A 19474-nucleotide genomic window follows, 5' to 3' on the forward strand; every position below is an offset into this window, starting at 1 on the left:
CTAAGGAAAAAAAAAATAATAATAATAATAAACGAGTTGTATCCATTAGTCCAGAGTCGTAAGTAGTAGCTGGAACGAGATTGAACAATCCAGTGCTAAAAGGGAAAAGGGAAAAGGGAAAAGGAATCAAAGGTTCTCCATGATCTGAATAACAAAAAGTAGTTGAATCCTGATAAAGTCTCTCATCGCTATTCAAGTTCATGAATGCATCGTTGTCTCCTGTTCCTTCTTAATGGCTCAAATAGCATCACTCTGAGCTGTTAAGAATTGACTATTGTCCGGTAGAGAAACAATTAGATCCCTCTCATCCAGGTCATACTTTCTTTTCCAGTAGTGATTAACAGCATCAACCACTCTAATCTTTTTTTCCCTTCAATCTCCTTTAGAAAATGCATTCATTGTCTCAAATTAGACGAAAAGGTGAATCCTGCATGAATCGATTGCAAAGCTGATGAAAATAGTAGATGGTTTTTTGACCGTGTGATATGGATGCTGAGATATGTGAGAGTCGTAAATGAATAATAGTGATATAGTGTATATATTGGATGGATCGATTCCGTTGAGGATTTATTGCATGGATGCGCCTCTGTATGACTCCTTCCTCCATGGGTCGATCGCCAAATTATTTTCTCCAAAGGCACTCACAATTAAAAATAATCGTGGAAAAAGAGAGGCTGTGATACGATTCACCTACAGTCAATTGATATTCCTTTACTTTCAGAAATCCAGTCATCACGTGCATTCCCTACCATCCCCACTTACCGCTTTGACTGAAGACTGTGATAACCTTCAACGCATTGAATAAAACCCACGCCTTGGATAACAAACATTCTTAAACTCCTCAATCGTCTGTCATGGCATATTTGCCTCCATTTTGCCCATCTCCATGTATTAGTAGACGCGTCTCCATGTTAATTTTAAACGGTTATCTTTGAGGAATTTTCGTCAGCCTAGCGTCTAACCATTTTGTAGTAGCACCTATTACATGAGCAGCTTAGTACTAAGCCCATCTTCTCTCAAAGAGGACAAGCCTTTTAGTAATTAATTTTCTACACATTTTTCTTCTTTTTACTTTTTTACTGAATGCCCTATTCAGCGCATTCCTCATGGTCTTTTTATGCGCTTTATTCGTTTGCGAAACCTTTTGTATAACTTCCAGAAGCCCCATCAATTGAGCGATGCAAATGATATGTTTGCTGAACTTGTCTACGATACTCCCTGATAATTCTTTATGAAGATAAAATTGCCTTTGTTTTCTATCGCTTATAGCTAGGCTATTAGAGTAAATACAATGGACTTGATGCGGGGTCTTTGCATTGCTGGATAAGGCCTGACAACTAAAAAGACGCCCATATCTCACGTCTTGAAAGTTGGACTTTATGAACTTTATGAAACATGGAGGAATTGGATGCCCAACTTCATTATCTCAGCACAGACAATCTCCTCCTAATGATGCTGATCAGTATTGTCATAAGATCCATTTAGGATAAAATATGCAACTTCGCACTCGCTACATGCACTACACTTGCTGCAAATGAACTGGTGTCCTTTGGCTGCTTCACTTTTAGCCATCAATGATCTTGTTCTGCAACTATTCTTCTTAAAGCTCGTATCCAAACCATCGCTTTCCGGTATTCTGAGTTCGGTTGACGTTGCTTTCTCCGCCTTCTCATGACTTGCTCCTTGGGAGGTCTGTATTATATTGCCAACAGCTCCATGTTGATCCAGCAGTTTTCTATTCATTTCACTCAAGCCATAAACACCTTGAATCCTTGCATTGTTCGCATATAGACCTGTTTGCTTCGTGCTCCACTTCAGGCTGGCATAGCACTGGCCATCTTCCTCTTTGGTGATCTGCCACATTCGAACAGAGCCGGCCAAACATCCCATTGCTAAAAAACATCCTTCTTCGGAAACATTCCAGTCAAGGCTTATAACATATGTCCCGACCAATGGGATAGCATTTAGGCACTTGGCTGACTCTGCATCCCACAGCCGTACAGTCATATCAAGACTGGCAGAGGCAATATACTGGCCATCACAAGAATAAGATATGTCATTTATATCCCTAATGTGGTCTCCAAGCACATGTAGCACGACTCCTGATTCAGTATCCACCACATTAATTTTCCCTTCATCACTTCCAACAACCATCTGTCGACAGGATGGTGAAAACGCAATCACTTTCTGAACCTCTTTGAAATCTATTTCGAAGCAGAGCTCTCCTGTATGTGCAGACCGTAGCTGCACCTTTTCTTTGTCCTGGATGAATGCTATCTTCTGGCTGTCAGGCGAATAAACACAACATTTCTGGCCAAACGAGTCAGTCAAATCCAAACCCTCTAACTCATACAGTAGATCCCCTGAATGTGTTGTCCAGACTCTGATCCTGTCGCCTTGATCATATAAAGCAATTTGGTGACCATTAGGTGAGAATAACAATTGCTTCGCTCTATTGCCATTTCCTTGTAGAGTGCGTATGAGTTGTCCTGTTTGTGTGTTCCACACACTCACATCTCCATTAAAGTGACCACAGGCAATTTGATGGTCAATGGGTGAAATATCTAAGTTGGAGATGCCGCCACCCGAATTTAGTAGCTTCAAAGCATGAATAGATTTGCCTGATTGAGTATCCCAAAGATAAATGCATGGATCATCGCCATAGCTACAATAGGCAAGCTGACCATCAGGTAAATACTTGATGTCACTTATTAATTGTTGTAAAGTATGAATACATTGCCCTGTTCGACTATCCCACACACGAACTGTACCGTCCGAGCTCCAGGATACGATGTGCTGTCCGTTCCGTAAAAACTTTACTCGGAGGACTGGTTTTGTATACCCATCTGAACCATGGCTAGACTGTTGTGATTGTGTGTCCCACAGGCGTATCGTTTTATCATCGCTAAACGACGCAATCTGGTGGCCGTTAGGTGAATATGCTATATGGCATATTCTATCAGTGTGGCCATATAATGTGTTGATCAGTTGTCCGGATCGAGCATCCCAAAGTTGCACTCTATTATCGACACAACAAATGGCTATCTGTTCACCATTTGGTGAATAGCTTAAATCATTGTCAAAAGCGGGATTGGCTATAATAGTATGGATGACCTTCCTTGTTTGCATGTTCCATTGATATGCCTCATTATCAGTAATCGAAGTGGCGAATCTCCCACAAGGAGAGTATTGAACACCCTTGGCAGGCTCCTTATGCTCCAAGACCCACTTCTTCTGGCCAGAACGTGCATCCCATACATCCAGCGAGCAAGACTCATCACCACGAATGATGATTTCCTGACTGTCAGGCGAATACACGATTTGTTCAACCTGAGACTCACAGTCTTGGAGCTTCTGTATCAGTTCTCCTGATGCCGCATCCCATAATAGTACCGCCTTATCTTTGCCTCCACTTGCAATCTGCTTTCCATCAGGTGAATACGCCACACATGTCATGTCCCCAGTGTGCCCCTTTAATGTGTGTTGGGGTATACCAGACCTAATATCCCACACATGCACTGATCCATCAGAACTAACTGTGACGAGATGATCACCGCTTGGTGAGTACACTACAGCATTAACATAGCCTGTATGACTCTTCAAGGTAGGAACCACTGCGTCTGATGTTACATCAGATACGCTAATCATATGGTCATTTACAGCAATTTGTTGACTGTCTGGAGAGTAGCAGAAGTTGTCAAAGCCTTCAAAATGCAAACAATCCTCCCATGTCAATGTGTCATAGATGCTGACATAGCGCCTCCCGGTATCTGAATTGAGCGCAACTACAGCTAATGTCTTGCCATCAGGTGAATATGATCCCTTCCATACTGCTTCCTCTTCGCAAAGAAGTGGCCATTCTCCAAACTGTACTCCTGACATCTTGACTTCACTCAGGTCTGCCTTCTGAAGCCAACAGCCATGGAGCTTAGTCTTCCTCAGATCTGCTCCTTGTAGTTGGGTACCATCGAATATACCATGGCTAAGGTCGGCTCCAGGGATCTGAATGCCTCGCAGGTCTGCTCCACTGAATGTTTCTCTTGCTCGAACAAGGATCGTCATTGCATTGGCTGCTGCTATTCGCCACTTGCTATCGCTCTTCGAGAGCTCTACATACTCGTACAACTGCTGTTTGAACTTTGCTTCCAGTTGGATACGGTCCACAAGGAACTGAAGAATAGATGGCTCCTCTACAAAACTTTTCCACATTAAGGGTGAGCTTTCGTCGGGGTCCATCCTAGCATTATCTTTCTCGACTATATTACTCTCTTCTGTCTCAAAGCTGTACACAGAGCTGGTACTCCCTCTTCGACACCAAGTTGGTGCTTCTGGTGCTTCTCTATCACTCACAATCACGCTCCTCTCTTTCTGTGGCTCAAACATCGCTCGTACCACACAGTACTCCAGAATAGACCGATGCACAAACCGATACTGGCTGCCTGTACGGTTTAGAGGTGATGCTTCTCGAAGGAGATCCTTCCTACTCTCTCTGCTAAAGTACTCCTCTTTCCATGTACCCTTGTCCTTCGATGGAGAATAGTCCACTACTGGATTGCCATCTTGGTGTCTGTAGACTGCCACAGCCAGCTCTGTCAAATATCTGATCCCATTCTGTGCAAACCCTTCATCACACAATGTCCGGAACATCCTCTTATCTCCTGATATCATTATCTCGCTTAATCGCTTCTTGCCTCGTTCGAGCCACAACTCTACAAACTTGTCATACAGTGTGACGCGCTTGACCTGTGTTTTGGAAGCATCTTGGTGTGGGTCAATCATCCGTGGCAATACTTCAAGCGAGAGTGACAGTATGAATGGGTTCTTCACAAGCTCATTTAGGCTAGGAATCATTTTGAGTGCTCGTTGATAGTCTTCCACACTCCACATTAGATCCATGGCACCGACATACTGTTTGATATAGTCATCGATCTGTGCCTCAGAGAATGGTACAATCACAGCTTCTTGAAACAATCCAGCGTCTGCTTGGTGGTTGCGATCCATAGGCTGGAACCGATCTCGATAGTCTATCCCAAGATACTCACTGCGACAATTGATCACTATCTGACACATCCACTCACCAGGCTTGTTGAGACGGTTAGAAACATACAGGTTGCTGGTCTGCATGGACTCATCGTATCCATCACAGATCAAGATGAATGACCGAGTCAGCTTCAGTTCCTTGGTCTGCGTCTCTGTGAAGCCGTATGCTTGTAGTTGCTTTGCGACCATGTCCTTTGCAGGGTTATCAATGGATGGTAGATTGATAAACAATGGGATCCGACCGTGCTTCTTCCGATACACTTCCCACAGAGCTGACTCTAGAGTGTGATTGAATGTTGACTTGCCTGCTCCTGAATCACCTTGGACTAGGAACACTTTTTGATCGCTGTCCAAGAACTCTTTCACCTTATCCATTAGCAAGAACAAATCATCATCACTTGCTTGAGGGCTTGCTTTTGCATACTGTTGAACGTAAAAACCACGATCATCTCCAGTTTCCATCCGCTGTCGTTTGAGTAGGCGTAAGCTCTTCTCGACATCAGGTTTATTTTGTACATGATCGAGCAATGATGGAGAAGCAGGTGAGGGTGGTGTAGTGATGAAGGGATATTTTGCTAGTGGCTCGTTGAAACAGTTCATGTATAGCTGCTGTTTGTTGGTATCACCATCCATAGCAAGATCAGTCAGAAGTGACTCAGCGACTACAGAAGGATATGTAAGTAGAGCATATAGTGCATTATTAGCACCTTTGTTTCTCATAGTCCAACTGAATATGTGGTTCCATATCTATTTACCTTGTAGATGTTCGCTCGATAATGACACCAGGCTCTTTAGTATATTAATGACCCATTGCTTGATCTCCACATGGCCACCCCAGTCTCTGTCATTCTTGTAGATCTCTCCAAGGAAACTAACTGCATCTTGGCGTGCCTTCATGATCCACTCTGTACTGGCTGCAATCTCTCTTAACCGCAGACATATTCCCCATTGGAATGCTACATCTCGTCGACAAGGTGCTTCACATATAAGAGTCTTGAACTTGGTGAGCTCACCTGATTGGAGGAATGCATCAGCTCTACGGAGTGCTGGATACCATGCACTCTTGTGACTAAAAGCTAGTCCTTCTTCCACACTGTGTTTGAATGCTTCTCCACTTGTGTAGATTGATGTTGCACCTTTGTACATCCGTAAACTTTTATCTATAGCGTCAGCCACAGATGGGAGCCCTCTCTGGACATTGGACAGTTCATCCATGAAAGCATTGAGATCCCAATCCTTGACTGCACTTACTGCTCCAAACACTCCTTGAGCCACTGCTGATGTACGTCGAAGCATGGCCTGCATTATTGTTTCATCATTTGGGATATACAGTAGAGCTTGTGAAGCATAAGCTGCATGGTAGACCAAAAAAGGATCTGAGCTATCTTTCAGTACCTTCAAGTAGGCTGACAGTGGCTCATGGAGTTGTTCTCGGTTCAGACCCTTGACTTGATTGTCGACCATGGCATCTAGAACATGTGAGACTGTAACACACAGCTGATAGATGTGACTGCCAGATTGTTCATGTGTGCCTTGTAAGCAAGAGCTGAGAGTGCTGAGAATATGAACTAGATCGTAAGGGTCGAGATATCTAGGAGGAACATGCTGGACCAGTTGAGTCAATCCTTCGAGTAAATGAGTCTCTAGCATGATGTTCTGCTTGATTCCATTGACCAAAGCCATGAGTAGTGTCCTGTATTGGTCATAGTCGAGGACTGGAGCCAGCATCACAACTTCAGTGACAATAGCCTCAGACTTGATATCGTCATGGATGAACATAGTAATCACATCAGATGCCAGGTTGCAAAGACGCTCTTGCTCATCATGATCATCCGATGTGGCCAAAGACCATTCTTGCTCTTGCTTACTGAGGTCTTTTCTTGGAATGGGAGCAGTAGGAAGCAATCCAAGACAATACGCTAGCTGCTGTGTATTGTTCAAAGGTGTATCTGGATGAGGGAGGTTGTACTTGAAGATCACTTGAGGTACATCTTGGCTAAATATTTCTTTAGGGACAATCACAGAGCTGTGGATCAAGAGGCTCTTCAATGCATTGTTGATATTGTCGACTTTGCTACCGATTGTGCTAACGCTTTCTTGAACAGTTCTGCTGTTGCTTTGAGTTTTGCTGCTGCTATTGGCATCGTCATTACCATCATTACCACCACCCTCATTGTCATCTTTGGCAGCGTTGCTGGCTCGACAATACGTATGAGGGTTGCTTGGAGCTGGGTTGAGTTGTTGAGGATGACCCCATTTGGCTGCATGCTTGTAGCCTCTTTTAGAGTGATCTGGATGACCGAGATTGTCAAACAATGCACCAACATCATTCAGAGTAGCAGCGATTGCCTTGCATAGCGCTTTGTTTGCATTGTCTGTATTGCTTGTTGAGGCTTTGACAAGCAACTTTTGATCAGATTGCTGTATTCGATAAAGAGCATTCTCAGCATCCAAACATATCTCCAAAGCGAGCACAGGATCGTTTGTTTTGTGTGCCTGCTCCAAGTAGATGGTAGCAAGGTCTAAGGCTTTCTGAGGTGGGAGTTGGTCTCGCCTTGGCATGCTTTGTAGCCACCTCATGCTTTCTTTTTTCTTTTTCTCTGTAGCTGTCAAAGCAAGAAGCATTACTATAAGGTTAACGGTATTTCATCAGCAAGATAATCATGTAATAACGATATTGAAGAGAGACTCACAGCAGAAGACTTGCAATCAAGAAGAGTGTATGAATGGCCCAAAATACAGCAATGAAGTCGAACAACGCAAAAGAAGAGAATGGAGCCGAGGGTGGGCAATGAAATATGTGGGTGAATAGAGTAGTAGGGAGAGGTAATAGAAGGTTGAATGAAAAGAGAGAGAAAAAGATAAATCGACACGTGAGCAAGATGGCGAAGCAATGTTTCACAAAAGATGGAGAAGATCGAGCCAGCATCGCCATTTGATATCTGAAAGTGCCTCCATTCCCAGTATTCTTTGTTAGGAAGCGCCTCACCTTCTTATCGTTCTTCACCACTATCTACACTCTCCATTTAAAAATAATCGACCAGGAATTAATTAAAAATCTAGTCAGCCAGTGAAAACCCCTAACGTTCCTCAAAGCCGTTGCTCACAAGGCTCCATACTCAATCCCTTCAAAAACTAGCCTAGCTCAAAATCTACCTCCTAGAAAACTGTCCCAATAACCATGGATTTGAAATATTGACTAAAATCATTATCCCAATTGATGCAAAACGCTGCTTAATATAAGAAAATAAACCCTATTCTCGAACTGTTTGCAAGTATACACAAGAGTATACAGGTCGCTATTAACGCTCTTTAAATATCTGTCAAATGAACGATAATTTAATAATCATATCTGAGAAATGTCCGAGAGATAATAACCCCATACCATATTTCAAATGTTCAGGGATAGGTTATGAAAATGGAAAATGTCATATCAAAATGAGAGGCGCAGATATAAAAATTTATTAAACTACAAAGTTGGCTCCTTCGAGTGGTCCCTGGTCCAGGCATAAATTTTTTAATCTATTGCTCGTTACGAGACATGAGCAGGAGGCGATCGCCATCAAGGTCAAAGCGCTGAGAAGCCCCCCAAGAACATGTCGAGTATATGTGAGTTCAAGTGAAGGATTATGACCAATGAAGCAGCAGGCATAATACAAGTAGACTAAGCTTGGACTTGCATCATATGGCGTTATTATATATACATCACCCATTGATCCATGTCAAATGGTTTATACATGCTTAGATTTGGTCAACAGCGCCACCAATTTGCTCTTTAATGTGAAACGGCTGCACAAGCATTGAAAATGGTGACACGGATAAGCATGGCCCCTGTTCAACAAACTTGGCAGAATCAGAAAAAAAAAAAATTTGTGTTCGAATCAGAAAGAAAGAGAGAGCCCTAACCCATTGGGTGGGCAAAAAGAATCAACGAAACATTTGAGAGGAGAAAGGGGGAAGGTATCCATTCACCTGTGTTTCTTGGCTTTCATGTGGCCGAAACTTGTTCCTCAGATGAATCTGTATTATTCGGTTCTCCATAAAAGATAAAGTCTCGGACCCAACTGTCTTCTATCGGCTAATTGACTGCCAGGAAATGCAAAATGAGCTCATGCTACCTGACTTTTGTAAAGTCTACAAAAATATACGATTGGTAAGAAAGAGTAGACGTTCTGACTCTTTTTTTTTTTATTGATCACCATTAGCCTTCTTCACCGGACACATGTATTTTTAGTCCAAGTATTCACAAGGATGAATTAATATACAAATGTATATGTATATGTAGACGTGTACAGTACATACTCTAACAATGCTCTCAACACAGAAATGACAGCTATTAACCTTATTTTGTTGGCACCAATACGCTGATATAGACCATCTATTCATCTTTTTTTTCATTTCTCTTTCGGACCTCTAAAAAAACAATGCAGAAAAAAACTCGCTTCATCAATTGAGAATCAGACTAGGCAAGGCATTAACCGAGGCATTTGCTTGCCCGATTAACAGTATATATAGAAACACATAGTTTACGATCATGAAGAGATGGAGAGATTAGGAAGAGAAGGAGGAGAAGACCGCAATTCCCGATCAAAAAGAAAAAGAAAAAAAAAAAAAAAAAAAAAAATCAACAACAATAACAACAGCGGTAGCAAAGACATGTGTAGAAAAAACGTTCTTCAGGGACATGTGTTCTGGTACCTTACTTTTATAAAAATGAGGCGCAGGATAGACCCCGGGCGGCTCACAAGGACGAAGACCAATAGCCCATTCTTCATTCTGACAATTTCTTTTGGGGGAAGTGAAGGAGGAAGATCGATGAAGTGGCGCTAACATATAGATATCTACACACAAAAGTATATTGCATTTTCATATACATTTATATTTATTAATAAAAAAAAATTAGTAGAGCAAAAAAAAAAGCGGACTAAGTAGATGTTAGCAAGCTAGGTTTGAAGCAGGATGTTAAATATGACAACAACGGACGGCGCATGTCCTCATTGCATGCTCATGCATGATATATAAGTGCATATGAATGTGTATGATGTGTGTAATGTGAAGACAGGGCCTTCTTGGCTGTTGTTGAACGGCTATTATGCATAAAGAAAATGTGGTTTTGTTTATTTGCTTTGTTTGTGTTTAATCATTTATATGAGACGAAGGCAAACCACGTTGTCTTTCTTTTTTACTTTTAATTTTAATTTTAATTCCAACAAAACAGAATCCTTCTTCCTTTCTCCTACAAAAGAAACCCTCTCCCTTTACCTTTACTCCATTCTGGATACCCTTCAATCCTCTAATCCTCCCTAATAGCTTTTCCTTCTTTTTTATCAACCATGTTCATGTAGACACTTCAAACTTCATTCATTTCATTTCATTCATCATTTTTCTCATTCATTCATTATTTTTTTTTTTTTTTTAGTTACGTCCTCATTACTTTTCTAGTCTCACTCCATCATGTCTAATGCTAACACTAACACCTATATCCCCCCTCCACCTACGCAAGGCCATAACCCCTATCCACCATCACCACAACATCAAGGGCCTGCTGCTCGGTCTCCTAATATGCCAACGTATGCCCCTAGTGGGCCTCAGTCCGAGTTGCCCTCGCCTACGACGAATCAAATCAACATCTCGGGCCCTCTCGACCTCAAGACATCAGGTCCACAGCCTATCCTGCCCCCAGTTCGAGATGCACACCCTCCTCCTCGGCCCAGTCTCCCTAGCAGAAGCGCAAGTCTGCGCCGTGCACCTTCGCAAAACGCGCAGCGCCAAGAGTCCTCTGCTGGCTCCGTCAACCATACCCTGAATAGCCAGGAAGTGACCACAGCATCATCTGTCAATGGCGAAAATCAGAATCAGAATAATCAGCAATCACACCAGCAAGGGAACTTGGCCTCTGATCAATATCAACCCCCTTCACCATATTCTAATCAGACCTCCCCTCAGAACTCGCCTAGTATCCGAACACAACCAAACAGTCCTGGAAATGACAATCACCCTGGCACTAGTCCAACCAGCAGCTATTTTGACAACAAAAGCTCTACTCAAAGTGATAATGCCTCACTCCTGACAGTCGCCTCATCTTCGGGCTTACAAAGATCCAACAGCAAGATTAATTACTCCTCGCCACTCTTGCGCCACCAAAGTCGATCGGGACCACCTTCACCTTCAACCCCACATCAACCATTGAAGCGCCAGACATCTATCCTGAAGAACGGCTCCAAGGACGCACCCTATCTGTCGAACGTCAAAAGCTACCACAGCCACCTCGAGACCCTGAATCAAACCTGGGAGCCTCCAGGTCCTATCTCGGTCGCTTCATCTTCTGCATCACCACCTTCGTCTGGATCTCATCATCCACTTGCAAAGCTTGGATCAGCGTCTAATCTAAGGGCCTTGGCAACAGCAGCAGCAACAGTAACAGCTTCTGGCACAGAAGGTCCAACGGTTACTTCTGTTCCACTCAGCCCAATGAAGAGTCAAGAGCTGTCAGCCGCCGGAATAGCCTCTCCAGGAGATGGATCCGGTTTACAGGGAGCAATAGCATCAACCGATGGTGCTCAACATGCTCAGGTGTGTATGAGAGCTTTTTTTTTTTTTGTACATGTAGTTCACATTGAGCACCACCTATGCTGCTTCATCGCTTGCTCACAATTTACCCCTCTTTCTTTTTTTTTTCCCTTTGGTCTACTCCCCGCCAGGAACCTAAGGATAAGACAGTTCATGTACCGACGTATGATTCAGACAACTACAAGGTAAAAACCATTTATTGAATAATCGCTGGTCTAACAAGCTGGTGATTTTATCGGTCTCTAAAAGTTTAGATTTCTTTTTTATTTTTGGTGGCGCGACTCCTATAGGTGCCTGTACCTCCTTCTCCTGTGGTATCTCCACGCATGGGGCCAACACAGAGCAATACACAGAACACATTCAATTTCCTCAATTCAGACCCTACCTTGCAACGATCGACCTCCAGGAGGCGCGCACCACCCATTCAAGTCCAAGCTGGTCAGTCTCCTCAGTCCGCTCTCTCTCCACAGTCAATGACTTCACCCATCTCCCCTGGCCGCCGTCATCCTTACCATCGCTGGGAGAACGTAGTGCCTTCACACCATACGGATGGCTCTGGAAAAGATCGTGCGCATGGACAAGGACAAGATCATCAGGATGACGGAGATTATGAGGATGAAGGCGTGAACGATGATACGGATGGCGATGTCCTTTCCGGACCCGAAGATCATACTGATCGTCGCCACCATCGTCGCCAGAAACCTGAGGGCACACCATTTACGCCCACACGGTCTGCGCCACAGCCACCCCATCTGAATGGCGCCGTGATACCAAACTCGCGTGAGGCTGAAATCGCTCATATCATGTACATTCAACAACAACAGGCGTTGTTTTTGCAAGAGAAAGCCATGAATCCACCATTGCGGAACAAAATCAGTAATGGAAACCTATCCGGAGGCAACTCGGATGGGACAAAGCCCCACCGAAAGGGATCTCGCCGTAAAAAGATCACTGTTATCAGCGAACCTAAGCTCGTGTCAACTACTAATCAAATCAAAACCGTTCCCATCGTTCGCCCTGTGGATCAATCGGACAACGAAGATGCTGGAGCTAAATCTGAATATACAAGTGGCGGCGAAGGCATCAAAAAGAAGGTACAGAAGATGCGCAAAGCAGTCCGCCATGCTGCAAATGGTGTTTTTCATGACGATGATTCTGATCGTGAGGATGCCCATGGGTCTAAGAGCGATGCAGAAAAGAAAGGTGGGTTGAAGCAACTTAAAGCGTTGAAGAGCAAGCTTGCCAAGAGGTTGAATCGTCCTGGCCATGGCGGCGATTCGAGACGTGATCAGAACGGTGAGCTAAACGAGCAAGGTGGTGAAGAGGGTAGTCGTGGACCTGTTCAGTTCTTCTCTGAGGATAATCTCCGAGCAAGGTATCTAGCACAGGAACAGCAAGGCGGAAACAGCTTTGCTGCCATGGGCGCCTCATTGCGTAGAAGCAACACTACCCGTGATAACGCGAGTGGAGGAGCCTCTTTGCTCAAGCGTCATGACCAAGCGGATGGAGATAAACAGGAGTATGAGGCTGAAGAGGAAGGAAAGGATGGTCAAGAGGCTGATGCCGCTTCTACGCAGCAGGGGGCTGATGAAGAAGCTGCAAAGAAGGCAAAATTAGCCAAATTTGCTAGCAGAACGTTTGACAAAGACGAGATGATTGAAGTGAATGACGGCTCTGGAGAATCCTTCTTTGTCCCTCGATGGGACATGGACCCTAGAGCCGATGAGTTGAAGTCCTCTAAATCCGTTATCAGCGTTCATTCTACTAGAAAACTTGAGCGATCCACATCAAGCTCTACAACGACTTCCGTAAAGACAACGAAACCAGCGGCGTCCATTGCTGAGCGTTTGCAGAGCTCTGCGGAGGCCGAAGAGACCACTGACATTACTGAGACAGCTGAAAGCACCGGCACAGAGAAACCAATCAAGGCATCAAATGGGGCTGTTTCTGAAATGACTCCTGCTGAGGCAGCAATGTTGAACATCACTGTTGCTCCCCTTGCGTCTAGCGATGCATCCTCAGCTGAAACAGTGACAGCAACCACGACCACAAAGGAGAAGGATCCAATCAAGGCAGATGAGGGAGTCCAATCGGGCCTGAAGAATTTGGATGAACCCTTGCCCACCACTGCTGAAACTGCTAGTCAAGAAACGCCACAATCCCCAACAGCTGAGGATGCCACTGAAATTCAAGACGTGTCGACCACATCCTCCTCTGGGCTCGCCTCGAGGACCTCCGTCCAGAGTGAGACATCATCTAACGTGTCTTCGGTTGGAGGTATTGTTTATGCGCAAGTGTTGACTCGTCAATCATCCATGAGACGAAATTTCAAGCGCACAGAAAAAGATGATCTTAATGAGAAGAGTGAAACCGAGGTACAAACTTCTGCCACAAACACATCCGAGGAAGCAGAGACTAGTCCTACTCCAAGCCAAAAGTCCTCCCATTTTGGCCTAGGTATCTCCTTACCATTGGCAGAAACTGAAGTTAATCAAAAGGATATCTCTGAACAGACCGTGGCAGCGCCACTCAATACCGAGAAAGAACTCCCTCCTCTTCCTACGAATGGTGAGTCTTCGGATCTATGGATCATGACCTATTTGAGTATAATATTTTTTTTGCATTGACAACTGACCCCAGTAATTTATTGCTTGCGCAAAATAGAACAAGCGGAACTCGCCATTCCAGAATCCGGGGCTTCTGCTTTGATGACCGTACGTCCATTGTCGCCCATCCGCCGCTGTGCAAGCGATTTAGAAAGATCCCCCTTCCCAGCGAGCGTAGCTTCTGGTCTTTCCACGCGATCGAGTGCCGTCAATGATCAAGTCGACGCTTCTCTCGATACAGCCACGCAATCTAGCCAACAATCATCCGATTTGGGTGACAAAAAGACGAACGGCCTCCGCAGCATGTCAAGTAGTTCTTTGACACTTCCTGCTGCGCCTACCTCTCCTCTTCCTTCACCCTCAATGTCCTCGAACACTCCATCAGTAGGCCCTATGATGCCGTTCCCTGCTGTGCTTGCTCGTCAAGGTTCATATTTAACTGAGAGGGGCTCGGTTCGATCAATGTATGCGGACAGTATCTATGACTGCTACGATTACGACTCGGCTTCGGAATTGGACAGTCAAGCAGGTCTTGAGCTCCATCCTGGCTCTAGACAGGGATCATTCAGTAGTCCTCGCATCCCCACGCTCGTTTCAGAACAAAATGAGGCGCCTGTGATTCGTTTGCGGAAACCAGATGCTGCTTACAATGGTACAGACCTTAAGGAAGAAGAGCAGCACATCCATTATGAGGATATTCCAAAGGCCGTTCCTTATCGTATGTCGATGATGACTACTGTTCCTGTGGAGCCTGTCGGTGTGGCAGCCTCGCTTTCAATCCCTTCGCGGCCCCCTAGACATCCTATGCGTCAGAGTCGACAAGGCTCAATCGGTACACTCAGTGTTGGTAGTAGTGATCTGACCTATTCTGACTCCTGGGCATCCAATTCTTTCAGGAACACGCGTGATGATTTGTCTGGCTGGGGGGATAATGAAAGTTTATATAGTCGTCGGCCCAGCTTTGCCTCGACCATGTCCCAGTCACGAGTGAGCCATCTTAGTCTTCGTAGCGAGCGAACTATGTCAGTTCTGATGGACAAGAGCCATCCCCGTATTCTGGATGATGCAGACGTCTCTTCACTGAAGAGACGCGGTTCTGAGGCGTCAGCTACATCAGTTCGTTTCCCTCGTGAGCCTCAAGATGAGGTATCGCGTAGACAATGGTTTAGTGAACGCAACTGTGGGACCTGGGGGTCGATCCAAACATCGTCTTCTGACAGTGTCTCGTCCTCAGCTTCATCGCGCTCTTCACAATTCTATTTCAATGGTCATTCGCCCACCCCTTCACCAACAGAAGAGAGGGCACCTATCTCAAGTGCATTCTAAGATCCCTTGTTTTTCTTTTGTTACGGATATACTACATTGCTAAGATTTTATTTTGCTTTAATTATAATATTATTCCTGTAGTATCGAAAATGTATAAGGAATAACTTTCGTATACGTAAACTAATTAATAATAATAATAATAATAATAATCAAATTGGATATTGTAGAAGAGGCCGATCACGATGGCAAAAAATATTAGTGTATTTTAATTGATGATATATAGCCTTTTTTTTTTTTTCCTAGTCTACTCGCTTTCCTTTTCCTTCGCTAGGACGAGAAGGAAGACCTAAACGGATAATAGGGATGATGCCCTTATAATAATCAACAAAAGGCTGCTGTTGATGAACTGCGTAATGATAATAGACGATGAGCATGGTAGCATGATAAAGAGCACAGGCTGAAAAGACATGCCACCAAGCATGAAGTTGAGGATTGAATTTGAGGATAGAAGTTGTGCTGACGCCGTTGACAAACTCACAAAGTCTTAGGTCAACCAACCAGATCGAGACTGCAAAGAGAGCAGAGACGAAAGCACGACGGATCAGGGCGGTGACTTGAGAGCTGGGGCGATAAAGGAGGCCTCCTTGTTGTCGTTGTTGAACGTGAAGGACCCGTAAGAAGTAGATCATGCAGAATTGAAGGATAGTATAGGTTGACTGGAATGTGTAAAATTGAAGTTTTCCTGTCGCTGTGGAGAAGATATACGTCGTTGTTGCTAACGGTCAATTTTTTTTAAAAAAAAAAAAAAAAAAAAAAAAAAACCCCATTTTAGTCTATGTTATCAAAGTTCAAAAGACTTTTTTTTTTCCTCTGTAAGGTGCTTTTACCAATCCAAGCTGTGAGTAAAAGAGGGAACCATCGACCTTGCGGACCATGTCTGGCCTCAACTAGGATGAATAGGATTATTGTTGCAGAATATAGCATGGGTAGCTCATCTGTTTTTTTAAGGACAAAAAAATCACCGAGGTTAATATGAAATTGCAATGACAAGAAAAAAAAAAAGAAAGAGAGAATAGAAGGTACCTACCAAGGAGCTGCATTTTGTGCTGCAAGGTACCATGGAAGAGCACAGATCCCAAACCGACCAAGGCAAAGGTCAAGAACAACAGCATAAACCGACGTTCATGGCCTGGGAAGAAATAATACCCTAGAAAAGCAGCAATGAAGCAGGCGACATTCGAGATCGTGTTCCAGAATTCTGCGATATAAAAGGAGACCACATAGTTATTTTCACACCAATCGACTGAAGCTGTATTAGGAGACCAATATCCAAGTTGATCGAATGCAGAAGAGCCTCCTGCTGATACTACAGGCGCCATCCGTATTTGTGTGTAAACCTGTGAAGTCTGTGTGTAACACTTGTTGACTTGTTATTTCACAGTGTGAATGAATGCAATTGATTCAACTTGCGCAGATCTGACCTGTGATAAAGGAACAATAGAGAGGGAAGAGAGAGAGAAGAGAGGAAGAAACAGAGACAAGTAAGATCGTGGATCAGATAATAAAAAACAGAGGAGAGAACTAGAACTAATAGGACTGGGCTGGCGTTAAATGGTCGAGTGAAATAGAACTAGAGTGAGACAGACAGAGGTCTTATCAGCATGTAAACATCCTTTTTGTCCGAACAAAACAAATAGAAAAACTACGACAGCTCCTTCTTAATATTTTTTTCTGTGCATTTTAGAAGACATGTAATTATGATCGTGTTATTTCACCGGCAAAAACACTTTTTCCGCAACAATGCATGCAGGGGTATATAACCATATTCAACTTGAACCATGTGCAACGGTTTTTTTTTTTTTTTTGCTGCGCAAATTAACAAATAGTCTACACAAGCACATATCTTTATATTCACGGACTTTTTCGTTTATTAACGCTCTCTCGGTTTCAACTTCGATCCAAGACGGATGGCAGGCACGACACCCTTCCAATGATACACGGCTGGACTTCTTTCCAGTACATCATAATGATAAAAGCTAACGAGCAGCGCAGCATGATACATAGCAACGGCTGAGAACACATGCCACCATGCATGAAGCTGCGGGTTCCATTTCAACAGTGACTGTGCTCCTTTGCCGTTAATAAACTCGCAAAGACGCAAGTCAACCAGCCAGATCGAGACTGCTAGAGCCCCAAATCCAAGTGCCCGGCGAATCAAAATCTTGACATCCGCCATGGCTTGTGGTCTCAGAGAGGGCGATGGCGACGGTTGCTTATAGGAACTGTAATTTACCTTCGTTTGACGGGAAGTATAAGTATTGGAACTGGTGGAGGTAACATTACTGTTCGCAGTCGAGATGGATGATTGATGCTTTGCGCTTTGTTGGACATGCAGAACGCGAAGATAGTAGATCATGCAGAATTGCAGGATCGTATAAGTCGATTGGAAGGTATAGAACTGGATCTTGCCACTGGCAGTTGAAAATATGAACGTTGTCAAGGCTATGGAAGGACATTAGTGGCGCGGAAAATCTTTTTTCTTTAGCAGATAAACAAATGAACTCTTTTTTTTTTTTTTTCTTAATGCCTCTTACAAATCCACACCGTCAACAGGGCAGGGAACCAAGGTCCTTGACGACCATGCTTGGTTTCTACGAGGATGTATAGAATAATCGTGGCAGAATACAACATGGGTAACTCATCTATATTATAATTTATAAAAAATAAAAATAAAAACACTTGACGGGTCAGACTTGCAATGAAAGTATATAAAAGAATGATAACATGACTCCAGCCTAAAGAATGTGTTTTTCCATTTCATACCAAGAAGCTGCATTTTATGTCGCAGCGTGCCATGAAATAGGGCAGAACCAACTGCAACAGTACCGCAGACCCAAAACAAGAGTTTGAACCGTCCATCGTTTGTTGGAAATAGATGATACCCAAGGATCACTAACAAGAGACTGGGAAGATTGGAGATTGTGTTCCAGAATCTATGGGGTGATAACAGTTATATATATATTTTTATTATTTTTTTTTTCATTAGTACCCTAACGCTCACAGTAGCCACACAATGTATCATTTTCCATTCAGCTTTTATTTTTTTATCCTTTACATACTCTGCAATGTAATATGAGACTTCATAATTGCTTTCGCACCAGTCCACAGATGCTGTATTGGGTGACCAGTATCCGATCTTGTTGAATATTGACGATGATGACGTAGCACTCACAGGCGCCATTTTGGTAAATAACAAAAAAAAAAAAAAAAAAAAAAAAAAAGAATCCTTGTCCTGTAATGTCCTACTTTTCTGTCCTTTATAGCCCGTAATAATTCTGTGGAAGGTGGAAGAAGAGGAATGAGAAGAGAAGGGGGATGGTGAGGGAAAATATCACATCGGGGTCAAAAAAAAAAAATTACGCCTCAGAAAAAAAGGGTGAAGTATTTCTCAGATATCCGAAGGCCGGACAGATGACGTGCATGCTCACATAAGCTTTTATCCGAAGGTTCAGGAACAAAGTCCTAAATAGCTTGGTCTGACAAGTGTATAAATCAAAGCATATAGTAGGTTGCTGGCCCCGTCCCTACGGCTACTATTGTGCCCTCGGAGCATCTTATGAAGCTAAGAGTATTGTCACGAAAAAAAAAGCCTTGGGCAGTAAAATGTATATTGCTTTCTTATATAGTGAGCGTAATTGTCACGAAGTCCGATCTGGTAACCTCGAACAAAGCCTTCCCCTACTCTTTTTGAAGCTGATTTATCAACACTGAACTTTATAAATAATTTCTTGGGTTACTAGGGATGCCAGTAATGCGTACATGTTCTTACGTGCACTAATGGGGCTTTATTGGAGACTTTTTTTTTTTTTTTTTTTTTTTCTTTCTTTTTGATAACAAGATATTCATTATGAGAGTAAATGATATACCACACGTGATCGTTGCCTCTTAGAGCGACTATGTTTCAGTGATGGACACAATAGTGGTGTGTCTCC

At 43.5% G+C, this 19474-nt stretch overlaps 3 protein-coding genes across 3 annotated transcripts; 1 reads left to right on the plus strand and 2 right to left on the minus strand.

The window, feature by feature from the left end:
- Positions 1–10448: 10448 nt before the first annotated feature.
- BCR41DRAFT_426402 (hypothetical protein) lies at positions 10449–15693 on the plus strand. The gene is made up of 4 exons (XM_022030726.1): positions 10449–11613; positions 11742–11795; positions 11901–14178; positions 14275–15693. The coding sequence occupies exons 1-4, from the start codon at positions 10495–10497 to the stop codon at positions 15540–15542; spliced, it is 4719 nt and encodes a 1572-aa protein (XP_021875957.1). The 5' UTR covers positions 10449–10494; the 3' UTR covers positions 15543–15693.
- Positions 15694–15773: 80 nt separating this feature from the next.
- Positions 15774–17295, minus strand: BCR41DRAFT_342781 (ceramidase). Its single transcript, XM_022022305.1, has 3 exons — positions 16570–17295; positions 16370–16477; positions 15774–16257 (listed from the first exon to the last, which is right to left on the minus strand). The coding sequence occupies exons 1-3, from the start codon at positions 16859–16861 to the stop codon at positions 15782–15784; spliced, it is 876 nt and encodes a 291-aa protein (XP_021875958.1). The 5' UTR covers positions 16862–17295; the 3' UTR covers positions 15774–15781.
- Positions 17296–17395: 100 nt separating this feature from the next.
- On the minus strand, positions 17396–18743 carry BCR41DRAFT_426404 (ceramidase). The gene is made up of 4 exons (XM_022030727.1): positions 18602–18743; positions 18306–18475; positions 18077–18184; positions 17396–17984 (listed from the first exon to the last, which is right to left on the minus strand). Exons 1-4 carry the CDS (start codon positions 18721–18723, stop codon positions 17413–17415), a joined length of 972 nt encoding a protein of 323 aa, XP_021875959.1. The 5' UTR covers positions 18724–18743; the 3' UTR covers positions 17396–17412.
- Between the last annotated feature and the right edge of the window lie 731 nt (positions 18744–19474).

The sequence above is a fragment of the Lobosporangium transversale genome, assembly GCF_002105155.1.
Source record: "Lobosporangium transversale strain NRRL 3116 chromosome Unknown BCR41scaffold_66, whole genome shotgun sequence".
Classification (NCBI taxonomy): domain Eukaryota; kingdom Fungi; phylum Mortierellomycota; class Mortierellomycetes; order Mortierellales; family Mortierellaceae; genus Lobosporangium; species Lobosporangium transversale.